We start from the raw sequence: 12039 nt of genomic DNA on the forward strand, positions 1-12039 counted from the left end.
TATTATCGATATACATATGTCAACCATTTCATTTTATGTATAAATTTGTATAGACAGGGTATGCCTCCAAATAGTGCAATAAAGCTGTAGTACCATTATCGCAATAGAGTTTGACCATCGAATTTAGAATGGATTGGTGTAGTTGTCTACGCCTGAGACACCAAAATATCGAGCAATAAATGAGAAAAGACATAAGACAAATATTGGCTCGTCATTATAACAACCCCCACCCCCTGGGTTTTTTAACTTGAAAATGACACAAATGACTCTACCATCCCTCTCTATTTATCCAAGAGATGGAAGGATAGAGCCTTTTTTTGTTTTCCATCTTTTCGTCAAAGAGCTAATTTTGTTAGGATATCTCGGTTGTATATATCACTGCATTGCTACCGGCCTACCTTATCCTCTTTTTATACTTTTATTGCTCTATCCTATTCTTGACTGTGCTATTGGAGACTCTAAGGAAGTCGGAGGAAATAACACTATCTTGGGTGGGCTTGCTACGTAGAGCATCCACGATGGTTGATCTCATAAGTCTTTATAATTTTTTCTATAATTTTAGTCAACCTTGAGATGTTTTAATTTTTTAAGAAAGTTTGAATGACTTGTAATTTGGAATAAAAGAAGTATGTCTTAAAAAATATTTACTACTAAAATATATTTTACAATTAATTTAATAATACTTATTTTGTATTATAAATGCTAGTAGTTTTTTTTATATTTTTAATGAAAGTTAAATCTGTTTCACTAATAAAAACGAGAGTCGCGTTCTTTTATAGATAGAGGTATTATGGAATAAGGTGGACTTAACTATATTTATTACAAGTCGAGTCCTCCAATAATCTTCAAGCCGCACTTGAATTCTTGACACTGACAACATAACCCAAGCTAGTGGGTGCTTTAACCTGTCTGCTACCTTCGTCGTCCCCTTCGTTGGTTCTCCCAAATGCCCAGATAAAGGCAGCAGCAGTTGGCGGAGCAGAGGTGTTCACTGGGCGGCGACGGCTGGGCGAGCGGCGTGACCCATCGCCAGGCTTCGCCGGCGACGAGCATCCACCAGGTACAGGTACGCCCCCTCCTGCCCTCCTCTCCACTCCCGCTGTAGTTAGCCATCATTTCTATTAGCAAATGAGAAATTTCAATTTTTTCTTTTCCAAAAAATAGGGGATCCGCCCCTGCACCCATGCCGCAGGTCGAGTCGGTCGCTGGCTCGGAGGGGCCGCCGCCGCCGCCGCCGCAGGACGCATGGGTAGTCGAGTTCTGCAGTCTCCTCCCGCGGTGGGAGTCGCTGCGCTATTCCTCCAAGGTAGATGCCCCTGTTTCCCCTGTGTTCTTAGGTTCATTTTGTTGTACGGCACTTTGCGAGACATAAGTTCTAGTTCTATGTATGAGATGAAGTGGTAGAGACTTGAAACCCATCACAAGCATATGGAAACTAATTTCACGGTCCTAATCGCTGCTCGTTTTGCTGTCCTGGGTCCCGGTTTTGCTTATCAAGTACAGAGATGAAGGTTTGAGATGATCTCGAGCTCTTGGAAGCACAATTAGTTGTCACGATTGATAGTTGCAGGCACATAGCACGATTAATGTGTGGAATGTAATGTCGTTTTTCTGGTGCAGGTCATTATCCCGATTTCGATATCTAGGGTGAACCAGTTTGATGCTGCAAGGCTAGATGTCGAGATGTCTGCCATGTTGAAAGAGCAGCTACTCAAGGTGTTCTCCTTGGTGAAGGTGCTTTCTTTATTAACTCTGCTGATTTGCCTGTTGTTTTAGGCTTGCACCGAACTTAAGGGCAATGTTAGTTATTGCTTTCACTTTTGATGCTTTTTCTTCATATCAGCCAGGACTCTTGTTCCAATATGAGCCTGAACTTGATGCTTTCCTTGAGTTCCTCATCTGGAGGTTCTCAATTTGGGTTGACAAGCCAACCCCAGGCAATGCACTCATGAACCTGAGGTATAGAGATGAGCGGGCAGCACCCATCACTGGAAAAGAAGGTATTTCTATCAAAGTTTTATGTCAATTGCTGTAATATTTGGTCTGATTTCATGTTGTTTTCCCCTTGTACCTGTCATGCTGGTTATAGCTAATCAGGTGTCTTCCTGAACATTTTGAGACAAAACACATCATTTTGCGCTTTTCCTTTACATTAGAATACCCTTTGCTTACATACTTTGGTTGAGGCCCCTAGCATGTTAAAGTTGGCTGATCCTAGCTCTTGTGGCCTTGTGGGGTCTGACTTTGCCGGCAGAGGCTGCATCTACAATTATTCTAATTATCTGTCCTGTTATTTTTAGTGAAAAATGATTTAGCGACTTTTTTTTACAATTTATTCAAGTGAAGTTTTCAAATCACCAAAGATTCAAAGTATTAAAAGCATGCTCCCAAGAAATCTGAGACTTAAAAAAAATTCATAACTAGCATAGTTTACTAAAATTACCTTGTTTGAAAATCCTAAACTTACTGCCATATTCCTGTTTCAGCTAAGAAATTTGTTTTGATACGGGGTGGTATATTACTTATCTTGACAATTTAAGCTTTTTCATGATATCCTCACCTCATGGTATTATTAGAGATATAAATAGATATGTATAGCCTGACTTGTATTGTACTTCATATTACTTGTACTCCAAGCCTTCTCGGCTATATATATGAAAGGCCACCCCCCCTTATTGGGTGTGCGGTGCATTATCTCTCTACATGGTATCATAGACCGGGCCAAATTAGGGTTTCCTCTCTTCCGCTGCCCTAGCCCTACCTCTCCCGGCGCCGCCCCCCCTGTTATGGCCACCAATGGATCCTCCTCGACTGCGACCTCCGGGATGTCTGGATCACCATCCATGCCGGCCATGACAGACGCCCCTGCTCCTGTGATCTTCTCCTACGCGACCATCAATGTGCGCCAGCACGTGCCGATCACCCTTGATCTCAAGCTGCCGAACTACACCAAGTGGTCTGCCTTCTTCACCGCTATGTGCGGCAAGTTCGGCCTACTTGGCCACATCGACGGCTCCATCCCGGCACGTCCTACTGATCGCACATGGTCACAGCCAGATGCTTGCGTCCGGAGTTGGATGTATGGCTGCATCGACGACAGCGTCCTCGACCTCGCCATGGAACCTGAGCAGACTGCCCGTGATCTCTTTGTTGACATTACCAATCTATTTCAGGCAAACCAGGAGACACGCGCCGTCGTCCTAGGTCAAGAGTTCCACTCTATGACCCAGGGTGATTTGTCCATCGACGCCTACGCCCGGCGCATGAAGCACACGGCTGACGCTCTCCGCGACGTTGGCCACACCGTCTCCGAGCCCCAGCTGGTCCTCAACCTTCTTCACGGCCTCAATCCGCGCTTCGCCAACACGGCGGACATCATCGCCAATGCGGCGGTTCTTCCGTCGTTCATCTCCGCCCACAACACCCTTCGGCTCAAGGAGCTTCGCCTCGCCAACGACGCCAAGGTCTCCTCCGACACCGCCCTTAATGCCGTCGCCCCGTCCACCACTTCAGCGACTACGGCCTGCACCTCCCCTTCTTGCCGCTCCTCGTCCTCTGGCACCAACCCCAACGGCGGCGGCTATGGTGCGCGTGGAGGCGGCGGCAAGGGCAAGGGCGGCTATGGTGCGCGTGGAGGCAACAACGGCGGTGACAGCCGCCAACAGCAGCCACCCGCGGCGTCCCCGGGCCTCCTGGGCGGGCGTCCCGGCCCCGGCGTCCAGCCGACTGGTCCTTGGGTCTGCATGAACCCGTGGACTGGTCCTTCTTCGTGGGCTCCTCAGCCGCAGTGGCGTCCTCCAATGGCACCTCTGCCGCAGGCCCACACGTCCTTCGCACCGCCTTCTACGTCCGATGGCTGGGATCAGGGCGCTCTCATTGCCTCCCTCAACCAGATGGCACTGCAGGGAGGCGCCAGCCCCTGGGTCCTCGACACAGGAGCTACATCTCATATGTCCCCCCACGACGGTATACTTCTTTCCCATCTACCTCATTCGCCGTCCTTCATCACAGTCGGCAATGGGTCCTCCATTCCAATTTCTAGTCGTGGCACTTCCATTCTTCCTATAGCTGATCATATTTTTCAACTCAATAATGTTCTTGTCGCTCCACATCTTGTTCGAAATTTGTTATCTTTTCGTCAGTTTACTCGCGACAATAACTGCTCCATTGAGTTTGATGCTTTTGGCTTCTCTGTTAAGGATCTGCAGACCAAGACCGAGATTCCGCGTTGCAATAGTGGCGGGGAGCTCTACACCCTTCCACATTCCAGTCACCCTGCTGCAGCCTGTCATGTCGCCGCCATCTCCTCCTCCATCAATAATGGTATTCCCTATCACCTCCTTTATCACAAGACGCCTGACTACTCCGTGCTTCGAGTCTTTGGTTGCTTATGCTACCCAAATCTTAGTGCCACGACACCTCATAAATTGGCTCCTCGCTCCTCAGCTTGCGTCTTCATCGGGTATCCCTCTTCACAAAAGGGTTATCGTTGTCTCAATCTCTCCACTCGCAAAGTCATCGTCTCCCGTCACGTGATTTTTGATGAGACTCACTTTCCGTTTGCGGTTGCCAAACCACCTACGGAGTCACTTGATTTTTTATTACAGGATCGTCTTCCTGCACCTGTGCCAGCTCCTCCTGCTGGCGCTCCGGGCCAGCTCTCTACTCGGCCGCCTTTCGACGACGACGACACCCTGGCACTGGACCCGGCCATCCTCTGGCACGGTCCGGTCCTTCAGGGTACTGCTACCCCTACATCGGCAGCCCCTGGCGCGTCCTCTGCTGCTGACATCATGCCTGCTGCTCAGGGCGCAGCACGTCTGCCGGCTCCCGCTGCATCACGTCCGCCGGTGCTCTTCCAGTACAGCCGGCGTCCTCGACCGTCATCTGTGCTCCAGGCACAGGTCACGCCTCCTCCACCGGCGCCTCAGCCGGCTCACGCACCTGAGCCGGTCCCTGCTGCTCCATTGCGCCGTGTGACACGGCAACAGACTGGAATGCTCCTGCCTCCGCCGGAACGCCTGACTTACTCCGCCACGCATGCCTCACCGCTTCCTGCCAATTATCGCAGCGCCCTTGCTGATCCAAATTGGCGGGCTGCAATGGTGGACGAATACAAGGCACTTGTTGACAATGGCACTTGGCGACTCGTACCACGGCCTCCTCGTGCCAACATTGTCTCCGGCAAGTGGATCTTCAAGCATAAGTATCACTCTGATGGCTCTCTTGCTCGTCACAAAGCTCGGTGGGTTGTTCGAGGATTTTCTCAGCAGTATGGCATCGACTACGAAGAGACTTTCAGTCCAGTTGTCAAGCCTGCAATGATTCGGGTTGTTCTCAGCATTGCTGCGTCTCGTGCCTGGCCAATTCATCAGTTGGATGTCAAGAACGCCTTTCTTCATGGTCATCTGAATGAGATTGTTTACTGCCAGCAGCCACCTGGATTCGTCGACCCGGCTGCACCTGACCATGTCTGCTTGTTACAGAAGTCTTTGTATGGGCTCAAGCAGGCACCCCGGGCATGGCACCAGCGATTCGCTACCTTCATTCAGACCTTGGGCTTCGTCGCTTCAGTGTCAGATACTTCTCTTTTTGTGTTCAAGGAGGGCACCAGTGTTGCTTACCTGTTGCTTTACGTCGACGACATTGTCCTCACAGCATCCTCGCCTGCTCTTCTTTGACATATTACTGAGCGCCTTAGCTCAGAGTTCGCCATGACTGATCTCGGGGATCTTCATCACTTCCTCGGGATTTCTGTCACTCGTTCTGCTGACGGCCTTTTCCTGTCACAGCGGCAGTATGCAATTGATCTTCTCCAGGATTGAGTGTCACTCTACAGCCACCCTAGTCAATGCACGCGCCAAACTGTCAGCCACTGATGGCTCACCAGTTGCCGATCCAACACAATACCGGAGTCTCGCCGGCGGTTTACAGTACCTCACATTGACTCGTCCCGACATTGCCTATGCAGTTCAGCAGGTCTGTCTCTTTATGCATTCTCCGCGTGAACCTCATCTGGCGCTGCTCAAGCGGATTTTGCGATACGTCAAGGGTACACTGTCTACAGGTCTTCACCTCGGTACCGGGTCTCTTGACACTCTCACAGCATACTCGGATGCTGATTGGGCTGGCTGTCCGGATTCTCGGCGGTCTACGTCTGGATACTGTGTCTTTCTTGGTGACAATCTGGTGTCTTGGTCCTCCAAACGACAGACTACAGTTTCTCGTTCCAGCGCGAAAGCTGAATACCGTGCTGTCGCCCATGCTGTTGCTGAGACTTGTTGGCTTCGTCAGCTACTTCAGGAGCTTCACACTCCTCTTACTTCGTCGACGATTGTATACTGTGACAATGTCAGTGCAGTCTACATGACGGGTAATCCTGTTCATCATCGCCGCACGAAGCATATAGAGATTGACATTCATTTTGTTCGCGACAAGGTTGCTCTAGGACAGGTTCGAGTCCTCCATGTCCCTTCATTCCACCAGTTCGCGGACATTATGACCAAAGGCTTGCCTGTACAGTTGTTTACTGATTTTAGGTCCAGTCTTTGCGTGCGAGATCCTCCCGCTGCGACTGCGGGCGGGTATTAGAGATATAAATAGATATGTATAGCCTGACTTGTATTGTACTTCATATTACTTGTACTCCAAGCCTTCTCGGCTATATATATGAAAGGCCACCCCCCCTTATTGGGTGTGCGGTGCATTATCTCTCTACAGGTATATTGCCCTATTGAGTAGAATGGTGTACACATATGACCCAATGGTTGCTTGTAGAAATACCTAGTACGAATAAACAGTAGAGTGAAATGTTGAATTATGGTCATCTTGTTTGGTGGAATCACTTTCAGATATTTTGAATTATGGCCATCCTTGTAATATTTTAATATTTTGAACTTGTTTTGTACCATATCTTTCTTCTTTAGTGATATGCAACTCTCTTGCGTATTTGATAATTAATTTGGTAAACTATAATCTGATTTATCAAACAGTGTGCTGGATTGTACAATAACTGCTTTCCACAGCTAACTTAAAATACTCGCATTGCAGCACAGTGCAACAATCAGAAATTGCTTATGCAATTAAACAAGTGACATGGGCCTAATGCCAGCCACTGCCAGTGCCAGGAGGCATATGATGTGCATTATTTTTCTTATTGTTGCATAATTAGAATGTTACTTGTTTATCTCATAATCTGTTAGTTTGTTATGACATGATTAATTCCATATCTCTAGTATTATAAAAAAAGTTGCATATCTTTAGTATTATTTGTTTCCAGATACATTCACTAGTATTCAAGTCTTCCACCATCTACAAAAAGGATAGGACTGTCACGATTGTATCCTTTATGTTCAAAGAATGAAATTGACTAACCATCTGCATTCACCTTGTCTAAAGTGTCTTCATCTATGCCCTTCTTCTCCTGTTCTAGTGTCTCATCCCCACAAGGTTCACCCTTCTGCTCTGCTTCTGCATAATTTTAACCATTCAGCAGCTCATTTATCATATTTACATGAACATATCAAATTACAGCTTGGTTGGAGCTTGCCTTTTCACATTACATGCTATATACAATCTCCTTTTCTTTGTAAAAACAGAAGTTGAAGTCAACTCAGCAAATGAACTGAACCACACCAAGGTTATCTTAGCCAAATTAGCTCATTTGTAACCTTCCTAGGAGTTTATTCTATACCGGTTTGTGTTGTTTTCTACTGATACGTAAATTAGTATTATCTGAGCAACATCTAATGAATTCCATTTGCTTTCAGTTAGAACAGGTTTGGAAGGATCTGGGCTTTCTGTTTCTCAAAAGATCTTTTATTGTATTAGCTTTGTTGGTGGCCAGTATATATGGTCACGATTACAGTCTTTTTCTGCTTTCCGTCGATGGGGCGATTCTGAACAGGTGCCAGACATCTTCTTGAAAACTTACAATTCCTCCACTTGTATTAGTATAACTTAATTTCTATTTCATGATGTAGAGACCACTAGCACGCCATGCTTGGGGCTTAGTGCAGAATGCTGAAGTATTGTACAGGGCTGCTTCGTTCTTTAACCTATTTTTGTTTCTTTATGGTGGAAGGTACCTTCCTATGCCTGTTTAATTATGGCCCTTTCTTCTTGTGTCATGAGGATTGTAGAAATTATTCATGATATCATGGCCATAGCAGGTGGTGCCTAGTTTGGCAAAGTTAACTACTATCTATTTATAGATTGAACATTGTCAACATGTACTTCATGTACTGTCCACTGATAGGAAATTGACCAATGACTGTATCTGAATGAGCTGGATCAGCATAATCTGTGGGGAAATTGAAAGACACTCTTTTTTTAATAGATTATCATCCTTTTCACTTTTTAATTATGATTAATTTTGTATGACACATACTTATAAGCCTTTCTTATGTGTTTATAAAGGTACAAAACTATTGTAGAAAGGATTCTGAAAGCAAGACTTGTTTATGGGAGCCCCAACATGAACAGAGCCGTTAGCTTTGAGTACATGAATCGGCAGCTGGTCTGGAATGAGTTTTCGGTAAATCTCTTTCTTACAGTTCTCTTCTCTCACAAACAGTTGGTAACCTAAAAAGTTTCTAGCTTAAGTAGTTATCGATGTTACAGTTTGATCTGTGCAGCTGTGTTTTTGATTGCATATATACTGATATAAATAATGAAACCTATCTGGTCTCTGAATAATTAGTTCTCTGATATCCTCCACTATCTGACATTTTAGATTGCATATGTTTGTGCATTTTTCACTAAATCTAGTTCGTGTTCACTCCAGCCAGATACTAGGATGCAAACATGGGAGTTGGAGGATGCCTTAATTGCATCTGCTTCTATTCCAAATGGAAACGATCTCATGACAGTCCCTTGGAATGATAATTTTACTAAGTCAAACATGTTGCATTGTTATCACCATTCAAACGCAGTTTGCGTGACTCCAGTGGCATAAAAACTGTAATCCTATTGTGAAATCCTTGCAGTCTGAATCTGTTCACTTGATCTGTGTTCAGTGAAGGGCGCTCAGGACTATCTACTTAGGAACCTGCTAATAACGGATTGGTAATGTTGTTCTTAATTTAGAGTGTGCTGGGGCTGCTGTGCCGGTTTCTTTAGGTGTTCCTGAGATTTTCCACGAATACTTTGGGGTGCGATTTTGGTATAATCGAAATTCGAAAATCCTATAATGTGTTATGTAAGGATAAACATAACTTTTCCTCTATGTAGAAGGTCAGACTAGTTGCCTAATAGAATGCAAGTAAACATGGGTTGGTGGCTCCATTGATACTATATTAGCATTGGAACTGAAGTACAGCAATGGGCAAAAAGGTTTTGACCGCAATCGATCACGTTGTTATTGGTGCTTGTAATGTGGACATGCTGAAAGTATATGTAAAGACCTAGTTTTTCCAGCTATTTATTGTTTATAAAAGCAAAGTATCACTTGTAATATTTGCCGCTGTTCTTTAGATTCTCACATTATTGCAAGATGGCTAGTAAAGATAAAAATCAACGGATTTATCTCTATTATTTAAGCTGAAGTGTTCTGAAATTTAAACATGTTCTTGAAGAACTAGATGAGTATAGTACTGTGAAGCAATCTCGAGCATTAGTCTTATGACCATTGTTCATATTGTACTTTGGGGAGCTTTATTGTCACTATTGTCCCTATTGTCCCAGTGTTTAAATTGGTGTTTTTGCTAGTGTCTTGTTATTCAACAGAACTTTATTTTGATGTACTGCCGGTATATATTAGTTGAACTTGAAGTGATGCCTGACCCTGCTTAATTGTTCAGGAAATGTTGCTTTTGCTTCTTCCCCTCCTAAACTCATCCTCAGTAAAGAAGTTCCTTCTTCCCTTCTCCGAAGATAAGTCGGCAGGTTCTTCTGGCGACGAAGCAGATTGTCCTATATGTCGGTCCAGTCCTAGCATTCCTTTTATTGCTCTTCCATGTCAACACAGGTACGCCGGTTCTTATTGTGCCCTGTTGGTCATATATATCTCCCTTTGTGGTATACTCCCTTCAGTAGATTCCACCCTAACATTTTGCACAACAAAGAAGCACATTAGAAAAGCCATGTTCTGATAGCTATTATTGGGTTAATTAAGATTGCTGGGGTTGGTGTTTATTACACTAGCCCCTTGTAGTAACCTAGTAGATAACCTTGGAAACGACTATTTGATCATTCAAAGAGCAAGACATGTATAAGGAAAAGCAAGTGTGTAGTCATCTCCAAATGGTTGGAATAGTAGGATCCTTCTCAGGATTTCTAGACAACTTCTGTAATCATATTGCAGTCGATTATCTTTTTTTTTCCAGAAAATCTCAAAGCGTGAAAAAGAATGCTGTTTATAGTATCTAAAGCTTTGCTGTGTTGAAATTTGCCTAAGACAGGTTCTTTCCTGTTTTCAGGTATTGCTATTACTGCCTACGCACACGTTGTTCCGCTACAAGCTCCTATAGATGCCCACGCTGTAACGAGGTGGTGGTTGCAATTCAAAGACAAGGGTCTAGTTAGTTTACTAGTTGGGTTAAAAAAATATCTTGCCCGTTTAGGCGTTTACACAGTCACAGACAAGCAGCACTTTGGTCTTTCTTTCACACAGTTTAGCTGTTTCGATGCTCGATTAAGGATTCGCATCATGACATGTACATGTAATTGCTTTAAGGCCTTGTTTGGATGCACCTGTATCCACTCCAATCCACATGTGTTGGATTTGATTGAAATGGAACTTAGTTTAATTCCACTGTAATCCAACTCAACATATGTGGATTGAGATGAATATATGCGCATCAAACAAGGCCTAAGCGTGGACAATCTTGATGCCATTGATCACTTGTATATTGAATCTCTGTCACGAAACTAACACGGATTCACTACGAACTCGCAGGGATTTCTATACTACTCACGATATACGTTTTGTTCAACTCCGGTGATAAGGTAGAAACGGTCGGTAATTCCTGGTTGGTCGAAAACTCACTGTATTTTCAATCTAACTATTTATTGACGACTGTAATTTGTTGTTAAAAGAAATCAGAACATTAAAGTCTAAATACTGGCCCCGTTCGTTGGTCTGAAATTTGGTTGAAACTGACTGAAAAATATTGTTCTGGCTGAATTGTTGTGAGAGAAAAACATTGTTCCGGCTGAAAAAAGAAGCCGAACAAGCTATTTTTAAGACAAGCGAACGGGGCCACTGTAATGATAAAAGGGTCATAAAAATACTCTCCATCTAAAAAAGAAGGGCCTTCCTAGTCTCCGCCCGTGCATGCTCCACAAATTTCGCCCGCACACCTCCTTCCTCGACTTATCTGCTTTCTCCTGCATGACTACGCGTGCGTGACCGCCGCCTCCTCGACTGCTCGGCTCCGGCGACAGAGCTTCCTCCTGCGCTCAGCGCTCCCACTTCGCCTCCTTCCCTGTGCCTTCGGATCCGGCTCGCCGCCCTCGCCCCCGCCTCCACCACCTCCCACCACCCCGATGCCACCCTGCCGCCGGCGGCGACCTCCTCCTTCCTCTCCCCTCTCGCTCCCTCCCTGTCCCCTCCCGCATGCGGCCATGGCGAACTCCGGCGAGCTCCGTCGAAATCTAGCCATGGCACCCCTGCCCTAACCTGGCTCGGTCGTCGCTACCGCCGCCAGCTCCCCTAAACCGTCCACCGGCCATCCCCACCGCCTAGCCTACCTGCCTCCCCCGGCCAGCCATTATATAGCCCGCCAGATTTGGGGAAGAAGGGTGGGGCGCGGCCGTCGAAACCCTAGGCGCTGGATTTGGGGAAGAAGGGCGGCGGTGCGGGTGCGGCGAGGAAGAAGACGAGGGCACGAAGCGGGCGCGAGCGTGACGTGGAAGAAGACGCGGGCACGAATCGGACGGCCGTCGGGGTGTGCGCGCCGGGGCTCGATCACGTGCGCGCTCGGAAGACTTTCTGAAAAAAAGAATACAATTTTAGGTTTTGAATAAATTCATCTTTCTAAGTTTAACCAAGTTTTTTTAAATACATTATCAATATTTATGTCTCTAATTAAATCTACT

General features: G+C 45.8%; 1 protein-coding gene across 3 annotated transcripts; it reads left to right on the top strand.

Moving 5' to 3' along the window:
- The first annotated feature begins 876 nt into the window (after window positions 1-876).
- Window positions 877-10884, top strand: LOC136550599 (peroxisome biogenesis protein 2-like). Of its 3 annotated transcripts, XM_066542226.1 has the most exons (9): window positions 877-1066; window positions 1165-1306; window positions 1621-1734; window positions 1844-2000; window positions 7770-7906; window positions 7983-8083; window positions 8419-8536; window positions 9801-9967; window positions 10419-10884. In XM_066542226.1, exons 2-9 carry the CDS (start codon window positions 1184-1186, stop codon window positions 10522-10524), a joined length of 1023 nt encoding a protein of 340 aa, XP_066398323.1. In that variant the 5' UTR covers window positions 877-1066; window positions 1165-1183; the 3' UTR covers window positions 10525-10884. The 3 variants fall into 3 exon arrangements, with proteins under 3 accessions (XP_066398323.1, XP_066398331.1, XP_066398338.1); XM_066542234.1 differs by lacking the exon at window positions 1165-1306; XM_066542241.1 differs by lacking the exon at window positions 1165-1306 and having other exon boundaries at window positions 877-1060.
- Window positions 10885-12039: the final 1155 nt, after the last annotated feature.

Source organism: Miscanthus floridulus, chromosome 1 (assembly GCF_019320115.1).
Source record: "Miscanthus floridulus cultivar M001 chromosome 1, ASM1932011v1, whole genome shotgun sequence".
Lineage (NCBI taxonomy): Eukaryota > Viridiplantae > Streptophyta > Magnoliopsida > Poales > Poaceae > Miscanthus > Miscanthus floridulus.

What these genes read in the sequence shown, in the direction of transcription:
- LOC136550599 (XM_066542226.1), top strand. Translation starts at nt 1,184, where the DNA reads ATGCCGCAGGTCGAGTCGGTCGCTGGCTCGGAGGGGCCGCCGCCGCCG. An exon ending in GATGGGGCGATTCTGAACAG is followed by an intron (nt 7,907 to 7,982) that starts GTGCCAGACATC and finishes TTCATGATGTAG; the next exon opens with AGACCACTAGCACGCCATGC. An exon ending in TTGTTTCTTTATGGTGGAAG is followed by an intron (nt 8,084 to 8,418) that starts GTACCTTCCTAT and finishes GTGTTTATAAAG; the next exon opens with GTACAAAACTATTGTAGAAA.